The sequence below is a fragment of the Callithrix jacchus genome, chromosome 12 (genome assembly GCF_049354715.1).
Source record: "Callithrix jacchus isolate 240 chromosome 12, calJac240_pri, whole genome shotgun sequence".
Taxonomy (NCBI): Eukaryota; Metazoa; Chordata; class Mammalia; order Primates; family Cebidae; genus Callithrix; species Callithrix jacchus.
The window spans coordinates 126781681-126797013 of NC_133513.1; the positions used below are offsets into that span (position 1 = coordinate 126781681).

Genomic DNA, 15333 nt, shown 5'->3' on the forward strand with positions numbered 1-15333 from the left:
GTATTCTGATGTCGTTAGTGAATGATTTGACCAAATTAAGCCAAATTGAGTGGCTGTGTGGTCAGGTTTTCTGTATTCCAGCTGCACGAACATTCACGTGGAGATCTGTGTGTGGACATATGTTTACGTCGCTCTTAGATATGTACTTAAGAGTGGACTTGCTCTTCCTGGCCTCAAGTGGTGTCTTCTGGAAATCTCCGTTGAACATTTTGACAAACGGCCAAACTTTCTCAAAGCAGTTGCGCCATTTTCCAGTCTATCAGCAAAACCCGAGAGTTCCCATTTCTCCACATCCTCACCACTTTTTCATTTTTTAAAGACAGAGTCTTGCTCTGTTGCCCAGGCTGGAATGCGGTGGTGCCATCTCAGCTCACTGCAACCTCTGCCTCCCGGGTTCAAGTGATTCTCCTGCCTCAGCCTCATAAGTAGCTGGGATTACAGGTGGGTGACACCACGCCCGGTAGTTTTTGTATTTTTAATAGAGATGGGGTTTCACCATGTTGGCCAGACTAGTCTCGAACTCCTGACCTCAGGTGATCTGCCTGCCTCAGCCTTCCAAAGTGCTACGATTACACTGCACCTAGCCTGTTTCGTTTTTATAACTTCTGTTTCTTTGCTGAGATTTCTATTTTTCCATTTATTTCAAGAGGATTTGTCTTCCTAGTGCTGGCTTCAGTCGACTGTCTCTTACTGAAATGCTGGTGTCCCTGGGTCTTCTTGTGATGAGTGATTCTTAACTCTTATCTTCTTTCACGGGCTTTAGTTCCAATGACAGTTCAGTTCTTGCAAAGCTCTTCTGTGTCATTCTTCTGGTGCTGCTGGGACTCCCACTGAAACCTAACCCTACCCCTAACTCTGTTAGTGCCACCTGCCGGCGCCGAAGACGCCTTCCTGGCTGTCTGGTGTCGCTGCCTTCTGTGGTGGTAGCACAGCTCGGCCGACGGGCCCAGGTGGAGGGCAGAGACGCAGGGCTTCTCTGAGGCCCTGCGATGAGCAGGTTGGACCACCTGCCTGATGGCTGGGTCTAGTCCCATCAGCAGCTATCAGTGTGGGAGGAAACCCACAGCCTCCACCCTCCCCATGTCTGGTGATGCTCAGGCTGGCAAGGCATTGGCTGCTCTGCTCACCGCTGAGAGGCGGAGATGCTGATTCGCTCTGGAAAGACTGTGACTGGCCCCATTGGCCCCAGGAGGTCCTTGGCAGCTCCCACCTCTGTATATGTGACTCTGGGCTGTGACCTCCGCCATTGCCCCAGCTAAGCAGTGAGAGCTTGCTGAAGTCCAGAAGGCTGTGGGACCATGAGGGCAGCTCTCTGGATCCTGGGACTTGGGCCTCTTCTTCTCAATCTCTGGGCAGTCCCCACTGGTAAGTTTCTCCTTCCTTCATCCATGGACTCTTGGGAGGCGGCGGCTCTGTTGAGGCCCAGGCCCTTGGGCATGAGTGTGTCCTCTACTGTGAATGTTTTATGACCCGCCGTCTGCCTGGGTCTCACTCAGCCCAGAGTGGGTGGGACATGCTGGGCCAGGAAGCGGGTGGCTCCACATGGCTGGATCCCTGTGAGCTCAGGGCCCCCAGCCGCTAACCCACTGCTTGGAACCCAGGGTGCAGGGCTGTGTCACACCCTGGACAGGCCCAGTGTCTGGTCCCAATGACCCCGATCAAGAGTCCTGATGGGTCCTGTGGGGGCTGCTCCATCTGTGTCCCCTGCAGCAGGGCTGGGATCCCAGGAAGGACATGAGAGGGCTGGCTGCATCTGGCAGTGAGGTTGGGCATGGGGTCCCATGGAGATACAGCACCCAGTTGGGGACACTGCAGTCTGGGGCAATGTGGAAGGGCTGCTGGGTCAGGGGCAGGCAGTTGTAGAGACAGGGTGTAGCCAGAAGGAACAGCAGGAGAGGATGGAGGTGAGAGGGAGCCCTGGGGACCTGCATACGTGGGCATGGAGCCATGACAGGGTGGGCATGTGAGTGAAGGGCTGGGCGGGAGGCAGGGGAGGGTGTTCTCGAGGCCCAGGAACACTTCACTGGCAGGGTGGGGCCAAGGTGTGCAGCAGGGTGGTGACCCAGGGCTGGACAGAGCTGCACCCCCCATGGTGGGGTGGGAGACTGTGGGCAGCTGCAGAAAGGGCGGAGGGATTTGGAGAAAAGGCAGCAGTGTAGTCACAGCTGGGATCTCTGGGGTTGAAGGGATTTGCTTTTGTGTTGAAGATCGAAAGCACAAGGGCCAGAATTCTCTACAACAAGAAATAGCTTTAGAAAATATAAAATAAAAAGCTATTCACAGCTGGGTGTGGTGGCTCATGCCTGTAATCCCAGCACTTTGGGAGGCTGAGACGAGTGGATCACCTGAGGTCAGGAGTTCAAGACCAGCCTGGCCAAGATGGTGAAACTGAGTCTCTATTAAAAATACAAAAATTAGCCAGGCATGGTGGTGGGTGCCTGTAATCCCAGCTACACCGGAGGCTGAGGCAGGAGAATCACTTTGAACCCTGGAGGTGGAGGTTGCAGTGAGCTGAGATCGTGCCATTGCACTCCAGCTTGGGTAACAGAGTAAGACTCTGTCTTAAAAAAAAAAAAAAAAAAAAAAAAAGATGGCAGACACCAGTACACATCCATGTCCTGAGAGGACGCAGGTGGGAGGGAGGTGAGGAGGATGGGGGTGTGCAGGGACAGATGAAGACTGAGGCAGGGGATTTAAGGCTCCCCGGGAGGTGGGAGGGAAAGGTCTTTGTCTTGGACCAGGCGGGGTCCCCCCTGCCACCGACTGCCATTTGGGAGGCTGTCTCCTGGGGTCCTCCAGGGGCCTGGAGGCTGCTCTGGGACCACATGGCTCCACCCACATGGACTCCTTCCTAGTGGTTGCTTCATTTCCCTCGGGTGGGAGTGAGGCAGGAGGGAAGGAAAGGGGCTGTTTTGATGTAGGGGTGCAGAGGCCTGGAGAGGGCGGTTAGAGGTGCCTCCCTGGGGGGTGGGAGAGATGGTGCTGGGGCAGCTGAGATGCTGAGACCGTGGGGGGTGAGATCCTGGCTGGAAGCCCATATGGGTCGGTAGGGGGGCTGGGTTTGGTTGTAGTGGGAGGGCAGGCATGGGAGGTTTTCCTGGATGCTCCGGGTTGCAGAGGACAGGAGGGAGGGGTGAGCAGCCCTGGACAAGGGGTGTGGACAGCCACATGGGCGGGGCAGGGGGTGACAGTGGTGGGCTGGAGACCACAGGGCCTGCAGTGGAAATGGGGGAATGATGCTTGGGAGGCAGAGGGTGGGTGGGAGCTGCGGACCCAGGAGGACAGGGGACTTCCATGGCTGGGGGTGGGGTCCTCCAGGATGTTGGGGCTCCAGAGGGCCAGGGAGGGGAGCAGCCCCAGGGAAGACACATGGAGTGAAGGTTTCTCTCTTCTGAGAGCCTCACCTATCGCCTCTCTGGGACCGCTTAAGCTTGGTGGGTGAGAGGAACCCGACTTGCTGCTGAGGCCTTGCAGGCCGTTCACAGGGCTGTTGTGCTGTCATCCTCCTCCTGAGCCTGGGTTGGTTCTGGCCCCTCTAACTGGACCTGTCTGTCTGAAGGTGGACCAGGTGCTCTGAGGCTGGCGTACAGACCCAGCACATGCGACGGAGTGGTGATGGTCCGACACCAAGGGACGTGGGGACATGTGTGCAGCCAGGACTGGTCGCTGGCAGAGGCCTCTGTGGTGTGCAGGCAACTGGGCTGCGGCTCTGCCGTGGGCGCCCCCAAGTACGTCCCGCTGCCTGGAGAGATGGCCCCGCCCTGGCTCCACAACGTGTCCTGCCAGGGCAATGAGCCCTCTCTCTGGGAGTGCAGCCTTGGCTCATGGAGCCAGAGCCCATGCCCCCACGCATGGGTGGTGGTCGCTCTGTGCTCCAGTAAGTAGGGCGGAGTGAAGGGGTGGGGCTGGGGGAGGAGGAGGGGGAGGACAGGGAGGGTCTTGGAGGGGGTGGGGGCAGGGGGTGTGGAGCTCTCTCTGGCAGGGACTCCTTGCTGGGCACTGGAATCATCCTGACTGTAAGATTCAGCTCTGAAAAAACCACTGCCAGGGAGATTCAGAGAGTGGACTAGGGAAGCAGAGGGCAGCCCAGGCTCGGAGAGGTATCAGCCGAGGTGAGCCTGGGGTCTATGGATGCCCGAGGCCCACGCAGGCAGCTGGTAGTGATTTCTTACACAATATCAGAAAGCTACATGCTTTTCCGTCCAGGTCTGGCTGGAGGGTCCTCAGCTGTCCCTGGGCACTTTATGTGGCTGTGAGGACTCCCTCATAGTGTCCTGCCTCTGAAGCTGAGCCACCTGGCCAGGACCTCCTATTTTAGGGTCCAGTATGAAGGGACCCTGCAGGGACCCTAGTTTCAGGAGACCCACAGCAGAGCATGAAGCTGGGCACAGGGGCCTCTCTCAGCCCGTGCCCTGTGTGACGGCCCGGTCACCTGCCCCTGAAGCTGGCCCTGACTCAGCCCAGCACTGCCCTCCCTGAAAAAAGGAGCTGCCTGGTCTCAGGCCCAGGGTGGACTGCCATGGCCAAATGGAAACATCTGGAGTCACCCAGGCTCCAAGCGACCATGTGGCCAGCTGGGTCCACACCTTATGGCAGGCGGCCTGTACTCCGCAGATGGCACTTTTCGGGAGCTTCGGCTGGTGCAGGGCCAGAGTCCCTGCGCAGGACTCCCCGAGATCAGAAACGTGAATGGGGTGGACCGCCTCTGTGGCCTGCATGTGGAGGAGGCCATGGTGTTCTGCCGGGAGCTGGGGTGTGGCCCTGTGCTCCAGGCCCCCCGCCGGGATGTGGGCGTCGTCACAAAGTACCTGGCCTGCAAGGGTACCGAGCCCACCATCCGCAGCTGCAGACTGGACAACAACTTCCGCAGCGGCTGCGACCCACGGCTGGACGCAGAGGTGGTCTGCTCAGGTGAGGCCACCACCCGACGCTTCCAGTGACCCCTGGGTAATGCTGGGCCTGGATGTGCTGGGGCTGGACTTGGGGAGAGCAGGGGGAAGTGGGGTGGGTGTTCCCACGGACGGGCCCCCTGTTCTGCCTGAGACATTGGGTGTAGACGTGGTGCACCTGTACGCTGGAGGGAAAGGGCCTCAGTTCTCATGGTGGGTTCTCAGGAGAGTGGAGCTGAGTTTCTGGTGGCCCCACAGAGGAGTCCTGGCTCAGAACCCGCAGGCCATCTGGGGGTCCTGGCTGCTGGGGCAAGTGTGAGCTGTTTCAGCTGTGATTGCTGCACGTCTAACATGGATCTGGGGTGGGTAGAAGACACTTCCTCCCAGCCCTGCCTCCGTTGTGTGTAAGCTGCCCTGGCTGCACAGCTCCTGGCCTTGTAAGTATGAGGAGCAGCTGAAATGAGGTGGACAGTCACCTGTGGCAGAGGTGGTGCTCCAGAGGTCACCACCAGAGAGGGTGGTGCTCAGTGGACCAAGGGGTGCCTTGACCTGGCCTCAGGGATTGCAGAAGGTGTGGATGTCATGGCCGTGAACAGAGGCTGTGAAACAGGTTTGCACCTGCAGAAGGTGACCCTGACCCTGACCTTGGTGATGCGGCTGAGGGCGCTTCTCTGCTCTGGGTGCAGGATGGAAGGGCCTCTGGCTGCAAGTTCCTCCCTGTGCTCGGTAGACCCTCTGCCTAGATGCAGATGGTTTTTCCTGGTGGAACCCTTCAACAGATTGAGGCTCAGAGCCGAGCTATCACCTGATGACACGTGTCTTCTGCCTGAGAGAATGTCTGCCCCCAGGACACACCGAAGCCCGGCTGGTGGGCGGTGAGCACCCCTGCACCGGGCGCCTGGAGGTGAGGCGGGGCCTGACGTGGGGCACTGTCTGCGACATGGACCTGGACTTGGCCACAGCCCACGTAGTGTGCCGAGAGCTGCAGTGTGGGGTGGCCGTGTCCACACCTGGGGGCGCCCGCTTTGGCCAGGGCTCCGGGCCGGTGTGGACAGAGGCCTTCCACTGTGCGGGCAATGAGTCACTGCTGTTCTACTGCCCACGGGGGCGCGGGAGCCAGTGTGGGACCGGCCACAACGCGGGGCTCAGGTGCTCAGGTGAGGTCCTGTGTGTGGGCTCTGAGGGCTCAGCCCTGCCTTATTCTCTGCCAGATCCCTTCCTGCCCTAAAGGTGCCTCTGGCCAGTAGGTGTGGGTGCTTTTGATGTTTGCTTCTGTTGGTTGAAAGAAGCGGAGTGAAGAGGCTGGGTGTAGGGTGAAGTGCCCAGGCAGCAGCTCAGATCAGATTCTTCTGCAGAGCTGTGTGGGCTGGATGCTGACACAGAGGAGGGCGGGGGAGCTGGAGAGAGCAAGGCTGGGCTCTGTGCCCATCCCACTGGGTGTGAAGGAAGGAAATGACCACAGACAGCCATGTACCAGGTCTGTGTCCCCAGCCACACTGACTCCTCCTCTCCCCCAGAGTTCAGGCTGGTCAACGGCAGCAGCAGCTGTGAGGGCCGCGTGGAGCTCCAGGTGCAGGGGTCCTGGGCGCCCCTCTGTGCCACCCACTGGGACATAGCAGACGCCACCGTCCTCTGCCACCAGCTCAACTGTGGCAACGCGGTGGCCGCACCTCGAGGAGGCCATTTTGGGGGCGGGGACGCTGCCATCTGGCCTGACGCATTTCACTGTGAGGGGACAGAGTCCTACTTGTGGAATTGCCCAGTAAGCACCCTGGGGGCCCCGGCCTGTGGCCCGGGAAACTCAGCCTCCACAGTGTGCTCAGGTGGGTGCAGCCAGGACTGTGGAGGAGGAGGAGGGTGAGCGAGAGCTGTGGACAGAGGGTGCAAGGAAGGACAGAGGGGCTGAGAGGGACCGGCCTGCCTGGGGGTGGTGGTCCGGGGTCCCTCCTCCTGACACCCTGAGGCCCCCGTGCGTCCCCATCCCCAGGTCTCCCCCACGCCCTGAGGCTGAGGGAAGGACAGAGCCGCTGTGACGGCCGCGTGGAGGTCTCCCTGGACGGCGTGTGGGGCCGCGTCCTGGACGACGCCTGGGACCTGCGCGGCGCGGGCGTGGTGTGCCGGCAGCTGGGGTGCGGAGGGGCCCAGAGAGCCTACGACGCGCCTGCCCCCAGCCGCGGGTCCGTCCAGGTGGCGCTGAGCCGCGCGCGCTGTGTGGGCACCGAGACCCGCCTGACCCAGTGCAACGTGTCCGCGACGCTGCGGGAGCCCGCGGGGACCTCGCGGGACGCCGGCGTGGTGTGCTCGGGTGAGGGTGGAACCGCGTCCCCCTTGGGCCGTGGCCGCGCGGCGCGGGGCGCCCTGACTCTGTCTCTCCGCAGGGAGCCTCGGGGTGCGGCTGGCCGCGGGGCCGGGGCGCTGTGCGGGGCGCGTGGAGGTGCTGCGCGGGGGCGCGTGGGGCACCGTGTGTGACGACGCCTGGGACCTGCGGGACGCGCACGTGGTCTGCAGGCAGCTGGGCTGTGGCCGCGCCCTGAGCGCCCCGGGGGCCGCGCACTTCGGAGCCGGGGCAGGGCGCATCTGGCTGGACGAGCTGGGCTGCCAGGGCCACGAGTCTGCGCTGTGGCAGTGCCCGTCGGCGGGCTGGGGCCAGCATGACTGCAGCCACAAGGAGGACGCCGGCGTCTTCTGCTCAGGTGTGCGGCCGGACATCAGATCTGCTGCTTTACTACATGTGATCACGTGCACCTGAGCTCCAGAATTCCTTTAAAATACCAGGAGCTGTTCTCTTCCTTGAACGCAGAACTTCCTCGGTGTATTGGGCGGGCTTCCTCTTGCTGGCAAAGGGCAGGACACAGCGCTTTGGGTCCTGTGCCTGGACCTGGTCAGCTCCCTGCTGCTGGTTGTCCCTGGAAAAGCCCTGGCTGGGCTCATTTTCTGCTGTTGCCAGCTTAAGCGTGCTTGGTCTCTATCCGGGATTCCCGGGTATAGATTTGTTTTGAGATGGTCTCACTGTTTCCCAGGCTGGAGTGCAGTGGCACAATCACAGTTCACTGCAGTCTTGACCTCCTGTACTCCAGGGATCCTTCAGCCTCAGCCTCCCCAGCAGCTGCGACCACAGGAAGGAGGCACTGCCACTGGCTTCAGATTCTTAATTTTGATCCGTATTTGGTGATATTTTGTGTACTGGAGACCTTTTTGCAGACTGAGCAAGGGTGTGTTCTCTGGAGAGGTCTGTGAGCTGGTGACAGGCTCCCCACAGTGTTTCCAGCGACCTCGGGGAGAGGCTGGACTCCTGCTGAGCCTCCAGCAGCTCATCCAAGTGTGGGCTCTTCTCATTGGCTTTGGTTTATATTTTTCTTTAGGAACATTTTCTGCAGCGATTTCTTGGATTATTACGTTTATTTCCATTACCGTGTTCTTTGTATGCAATGCTTGAGTCTTGTGAGGCTGAGTCTTCCCTATGCTTCTAAAATGATTTTTGGCATGACTCTTTGCCCACTCATTCTCAGGGCGTTTCTCCAGGTGGCACCCATGTCACGATCTGGTTTCTGTCGGTTCTGCTCTCCAGTCCCTTGTGTGTTTTGCCCCGTCCGTCCATCAGTCAGTCAGACAAGGAGCCTCCTCACCTCGTCCGTCGCCCGTTCACCTCATCTTAGTGTCTTTTTTCACAGAAGCTTGTTTTCTTCTAATGACGCTCTGCTCTGCTCTCATAAAAGGCCGTCTTTGGCATCTCCGTGAGAATGACAGGTCATTTTCTAGAACATTCTGCTAGTTCCCATGGAAAGTGGCTGTTTTAGCCTTTCCTCTGCTTCTCCCACGTGGTGCTTGCTCTCTAGGTTGCAGCATTTCCCTCTGGTGGCTGCGTCATCTGTTTATCTGTCTGGGAAGCTTCACCCTGGCGACCCCACCTGAGCCAGCATCTGCAGGCACCAGCCGTCAGACCGTCTGCTGGAGCCAGCATGTTGGGCGCGGTCAGTTCAATTCCTGGGGCTGCCTCTTTTTCACCTCAGCTATGCCTTGGTCACTTCTGACAGGGCTGCATCCCCAAGAGGGGCAGGGCACTGGTGGCTCCTGCTCTCCCATTTGTAGGCACGTGGACAGGCTGATGTCCAGGGTGCAAACTTGCATTGTTTTGGGAAAGCAGATGAGATGGTATCTGAGGGGCAGGAGCCGTTTTATTTTATTTTTCTAGACTCAGATGAGATACAGGAGCCATTTTAAAGAAGCATTAGAACAGTAACTTCTGGATGTAGGTAGAGGAGTTCTCTTGATAGACTTTACAAAAATTGTTGATAATATCTTTGACAGAGTGAGATATAAAGTATGTTACATGGTGTTAAAATTTGAGTCCAAAAAATTTGAACAACAAAACAAATCTAATCCCGACATCCAGACAGTGTCTAATGTGTGTGATCTGCTTTCGAAATTAATGCTGAGTGACTAGCGCCGCCACAGACAGCATGATGTGTGTGGCTCCAATTTCTGTGGTCACTGCCTTTGGCTGTGCTCAGCCTGGCGGTTCTCTGTCCCAGCTGGGCTTCCTCAGAGCCTTCAGTCACTTCATGGTTAGGTGGAGCCCCGCTTCTGGGCCCGGGCTGCAGGCAGGAGTGGTGAAGGCTCTGTTTCTGTCATGATCCAGCCTTGGTTCCAAAAGTGACAGCAGAGTTGGCCTAGGAGCAGGCACAGAGTCTCGGAGCCTATTCCACTGGCCCAAGTCCCAAGCCAGCTGGGATTCAAGGGCTGGGGCACGGACTCAGTGAGAGGGTGTGGGAGCAGGCTGCGGATACTTGTGGACACTTTTTGATTCTATTACGATGTGTTTCTTTCCAGTACTTTTTCTAAGCGTATTTTAATTAGATGTGATCCTTTCAGTTGCAATTTATACCTAACGTTCTCCAATTATCCTGGCCTAGGCATTTAAAAATGTTATTACAGTGCTTCATGGCCTAGCTCTAAAGGATCATCAAACCTGCCATCAGGCCACTGTATCAGTCTTTTGGACTTTGCATTGCTCCAAGGGTAACATGGAACATATCTGGGCACTGGTCAGTCAGGACTGACGCTCTCTGAACACGGGGCTGAGGCACACGCATACAGCCACGCTCTCTGAACACGGGGCTGAGGCACACGCATACAGCTGCGCTCTCTGAACACGGGGCTGAGGCACACGCATACAGCTGCGCTCTCTGAACACGGGGCTGAGGCACACGCATACAGCTGAATAATTTCTACAGTCAAGCTAGTGAACGTCCCTCCATCTCACGTGGTTACATTTGGCTTTGTAGTAAGAGCACCTAAAGTCTACCTTCCTAGCAAATTTCCAGTGTACAGTGCAATACTAGCTACATTGCCCCTGCTGCATTTGGGGTTCCAGATTTCTTCAACCTGCGTAACTGTGGACCCTTTGGCCTTCCTCCCCCCCATCCCCCGCCACCTGCCCCTGATAACCACATTCTATTGTTTTGATGCATTTGACTTCTTTTTTTTTTTTTTGCTTTCATATATAAGTGGGATTATGCAGAATTTGTCTTTTCATTCCTGGTTTATTTCACTTCACATAATGTCTGCCAGGTTTGCCCGTGCTGTCACGAAACACAGAATTCCCTTCTTGTTGAGGCTGAACAGTATTCCATGGCATAGATGTACCATATTTCTCTTTTATTTTTAAATCGACAGTCTTTGTACATCTGTATGGGATGCACAGTGGTGTTTCAATCCATGTAATGTGTATGGTCAGGTTAGGGTAATTAGCAAAGCCATCATCTCAGACGTGGATCCACGTTCTTCCTCCACAGATCTGAAACCCCGCAATGTACTGTTAATGACGGTCATCCTGCAGTGCTATAGAATGCTAGATTTCATTGCTCTTATCCAGCTGTGATTTTGTGTCTTTACAAATCTATGATTCCTCCCTCCCCGAGCCCTTCCCAACCTCTAGCACCCTCTGTTCCGCTTTTTATTTCTAGGAGATCCACCTCTTTTAAGCTTCCATTAATGAATAAGAACATGTGGCATTTAACTTTCTGTTCCTAGCTTGTTTTCCTTAACATAGTGTCCTCCAGTCCATCCACATTCCTGCAAATGACAGGATTTTATCGCTTTTTAAGGCTGAGTAGCTCGTGTGTATGCGCCATGTTTTTGCCATCCACGTATCTGTGGTTGGACATCCAAGCTGATTCCACATCTTGGCTGTTGTCAGTCGTGCTGCGGTGAACCTGGGCAGGCAGACGTCTCTGCTCTGCTGATTTCATTTCCTCTGGGTCTATACCCAGCAGTGAAATTGCTGGATTGTGCAGTAGCTCTAGTTTAAATTTTCTCAAGAGGCTCCATACTGTTTCTGTAACTGATCTCGGTGCTGGGACCCCCTGACTTTAGCCCCCTCCTCCTGAGACTGCCCAGAGTGCCAGGCAGGGCTCTCCCTGGCCTGATGTGCTTGCTTTGCAGAATCAGTGGCTCTGAGGCTTCGAGGTGGGACCTGCTGCTGTGCTGGGTGGCTGGACGTGTTCTACAATGGGACCTGGGGTGCCGTGTGCAGCAATGCCCTGAAGGACTTCTCCTTGTCCATCATCTGCAAGCAGCTGGGGTGTGGGGAGTGGGGCTGGCTGGAGAACAAGCCCTTCCCCTCCGCTGGTGCCAGCATGGGCACTGCCTGGGTGGACAATATCGAGTGTCGCAGGCTGCCCAACTCCACTCTGTGGCAGTGCCCTTCCCGCCCGTGGCACCCACACTCCTGTGACCTTCAAGAGCAGGTCTGGATTACCTGTGCAGGTGGGCATTAGAGGCCTCTGGGGGTGTCTCTAAGAGGTTTATCTTCCTGACAAGTCACTGGCAGGGGATGCTATTGAATCAGAACTTGGGCCTGGGGTGGGGGTGGGTCACAGAATGAAGGATCCACAGCCTTTGTTCTGAAGCTTCTCCCAGCACTGACGCTCTCAGAGCTGCTGTTTAACCTGCAGGATTGTCAGAGGACGGGCCACAGGCTGCTGGGGAGACCCTCAACTGCTCCTCCTCGCTCAGCTGCCCAGGTACCCCTCTGTCCTTGTCCCTGTCCCCCTGCCCACCCCGGTCCAATCCCCTTAGTGACAGCAGCCCCTTTTGCAGAGGAGGGCGCAGTGCGCTTGCGCGGGGGCCAGGACCGCTGCTCTGGGCGCGTGGAGCTCTGGCACACGGGCTCCTGGGGCACCGTGTGCGATGACGCCTGGGACCTGGCGGACGCGGAGGTGGTGTGCCGCCAGCTGGGCTGTGGTCCCGCCGTCGCCGCCCTGGGGGCCGCCGCCTTTGGCCCTGGCTCCGGGCCGGTGTGGCTGGATGAGGTGGGGTGCCGGGGCAGCGAGGGGTCCCTGTGGGGCTGCGCTGCGGAGCGGTGGGGACGCGGAGACTGCGCGCACAAGGAGGATGCGGGCGTGCGCTGCTTGGGTGAGTGGGGGAGCGCTGGGAAGAGGGGCTCTGGTTCAGTCCTGTGGTGGTATCTGTCCCCTTTCACCTCAAGCAGATCCCCAGCACCCAGCCCTGAGGCTGCCCCAGGCATGGTTCCTCATGGCTGCTCCTGGCCAGGCTGCTTGGGACCAGACCTGTCAGCTCAGGCTGAGTGGGCTGGGCTGCTGCTGCGGTGGTCTGCGTGAGGGTCTGTGCAGCTCAGGGCTGTAGCTCCCTCCCTGTCCCGGCCCTCACATGCCACCATTTACTGCAGGTGACTCGGGGACCACAGTGCTGCCACCGCTGTCCCTGGGTAGGTGGTTTTCTCAAGCTCACGTCCCTGGTGTGTGTCCCCGCTGGGGACTGCACTGGGGCTCAGGGCTGACTATGCTGACCAGGGCACCCCCTTCTCTGATGGAAAGTTCTCTCCTTCCCCGTGCTCACCTGAGTGAATACATGGGGATCTGGGGGTGTCGGGGACAGAGGCCTCAGGCCCCTCATAGCCACTTCTCTGGGGTCTTTGCCTTGGCAGCTGGGGGGCTTGGCCCTGGAAAGCTGTGGCCCCTTGGCCACTAGGTCTGTGTCCAAGGCAGAGCTGAGGGCAGTGGGCAGTCAGGACAATAAGCACATTCCACAGGCCCAACCCCTCCCCAGAGCATCACTCTGCTGCTCCTATCTGGGCCCACACACCTGGATTCTCCCACCTGCCTTTTCCCGTCTGAGCCCTACTCCTTTGCCTTCCACCTCTCTGCCCTGCACTCCTGCCTCCCCACCTGTGCCCTCCCAGCTGTACCCACGGTCTGGGCCTACACAGCTGGATTTGTGCACCTGTGTTCTCCCACCTGGGCCTTCCTCGCTTGTACCCACTGTCTGAGCCTGTCAGCCTGGGTTCTTCCACCTGCACCCATGACCAGGGCTCACACACCTGGATTCTCTCACCTGGGCCTCTCGTGCCGTGGCCTCAACCTGTCTCTCCAAGGAAGGAGCACCTGTTCAGGCAGCACAGAGGCCCACCTCTCCTGGGGTGCCCCCATCCCTGTGAGGCTAAGGTCCTCCCAGGCCAGGGTCACAATGGCCCAGGCAGCCCAGCTGCACAGCAGGCCCCGCCTCTCACTGTGCCCCACAGCCCCTCCCTCGGCCCCTCCACCTGCCCACATGGCCTGGGCCTTGCCTGAGTTCACCTGCCTGGTACTCGGCTCCCTCCTGGGCATCATCTCTCTGTTCCTGGGGATGAAGTGGTGCCACCGCAGAGCAGCCTGCAGGGGTAGGTAGGCGTGCCCAGGCGTGGTGAGCAGGGCCCTGGGGTAGGGAGGCTGGGGGCATGCTCTGTGGGACCCGGTCATTGCAGGTCACTGCCCTGCATGCTGAGTGGCCTTCCCCATGGTGACTGCTCAGCGACTCTCTGTGGACCCATGAGCTGTTGGGGGCTCAGGGACCCTATGTCTGAGTCTTACTTTGCCCCCAAGATATGCTGGATCAAGAAAATCCACACTCCCAGGACTGCTTGGAGTGAGAACTGGCTCCAGGGTTCTGCTGACCCCCTATGACTTGTGCGCAATGGGGGTCTTCCCTGGGTGTGTTCAGAGGCTGAGACCACTGGCCCCACCCTAGGACACAGCCCTGGGTGCCCAGAGTAGCAAGTGGCCCCTAAGGGAGTCTTTGCTCTCTGTGGGGGCTGTTGACAGAGGAGCCAGGGGTGTTGGCGTGCACAGGGGCCAGGCACGGTGGGCTTAGACTGCAGGAGCATTTCTTCTAGAACATTCTGGTGTGGCCTTTGCAGGTTGTGGCATGTCAGAGCACCTGTCCTCAGAGGGTATCTATGAGGACATCGGAGCCTTCCCCATGGAGCAGAAAGATGAGGGACCTGCAGCGTCTGGGGACCTGGGCCTGGAAGAGACCTATGACGATGCAGGAGAGCCTGAGGATGCTGCTGGGGAGGAGGCAGAGGAGGCCGGGGTGCTGCTGAGCCCCACAGGTATGCACCTCTGCACCCTGGCGTCCATGGTGCTCTTCCTCCTGTACTGCTCCTATGCAGAGGGCTCTGCTCAGGACAGTGCCTTCATTTAAAGTGAGGGCTGCTTCTTGTGAGTCTGTGAGTCTGTGACCCTCTCTCCTGTCTCAGGCTGGAGCATCAGGACTTCTGGCTGTTATCTGCATGTTAGGCTGCATCTCCCAGTGGGCAGATGTGGACTTACGGAGGTCATTGGTCTATATTTGGGTGACTTTTGCAGCTGTGCAGTATCCTTCTGGCACCTTGTCCCAGTGGCTGCAGGAGGGACCCTGGGCAGCCTGGGTCGCTGTGAGAAGCCATGTCGATCTCTCCCGACCCACCGTGCCCCATCCTTGTCCCTTGGTGGCTTTGCTTCCCAGCAGGAGATGAGAACCCCTGAGGCTGTGAGAAATCGCTCAGAGCCCCAGTGGACCCTGTGTCTGTCTCCTTAAACACAGGCGGGGGTCCCGAAGCTGAGGCTGGGATGGAAGACGGTGGTGGCCTCTGCCCCAGGACATGACCTGAAGCTGATGGTGGGGATGTCAGAGTGTTGAGCGATCGGATAAACCCGGGGGGCTGGGGCCTTCACTGGCCTCACTCTCAACACAGATGTTATTAAACTCTCTTTGAACTCACCCGTCCGTCGTTAATTCAGCCCAGAAACATTGAACAGACCCGCCACGGCCCAGGTTTTGTTCTGTGCCTCACCCTGGTCCTCTGTCTTCTCGTCTGAGGGTGACTTGGTGTGTTTCCAATCCAACGTTGTTTTCACCACTTTATTGAGTTGGGGTGTGGGCTGCTCCTCCTGGAACTCAGGGTTAGGGTCAGGGCCCCCAGTCAGGCAGGAGGGTCAGGGGACCCCCAGTCAGGCAGGAGGGTCAGGGGACCCCCAGTCAGGCAGGAGGGTCGGCAACCCCCAGTCAGGCGGGAGGGTCGGGAACCCCCAGTCAGGCGGGAGGGTCGGGGGTCCCTAGTCAGGCGGGAGGGTTGGGGGCCTCCCAATCAGGCGGGAGGGTCAGGGGCCCACAGTCAGGCGGG

At 58.4% G+C, this 15333-nt stretch overlaps 1 protein-coding gene across 1 annotated transcript; it reads left to right on the forward strand.

The window, feature by feature from the left end:
- Positions 1–1191: 1191 nt before the first annotated feature.
- On the forward strand, positions 1192–14929 carry LOC108587815 (scavenger receptor cysteine-rich domain-containing protein SCART1-like). The gene is given in 13 exon segments (XM_054243544.2): positions 1192–1365; positions 3560–3877; positions 4615–4911; positions 5738–6046; positions 6407–6712; positions 6877–7304; positions 7306–7582; positions 11334–11465; positions 11468–11638; positions 11846–11914; positions 11991–12305; positions 14086–14280; positions 14754–14929. Coding segments are annotated over 13 exon segments (2946 nt in total). The 5' UTR covers positions 1192–1298; the 3' UTR covers positions 14816–14929.
- Positions 14930–15333: the final 404 nt, after the last annotated feature.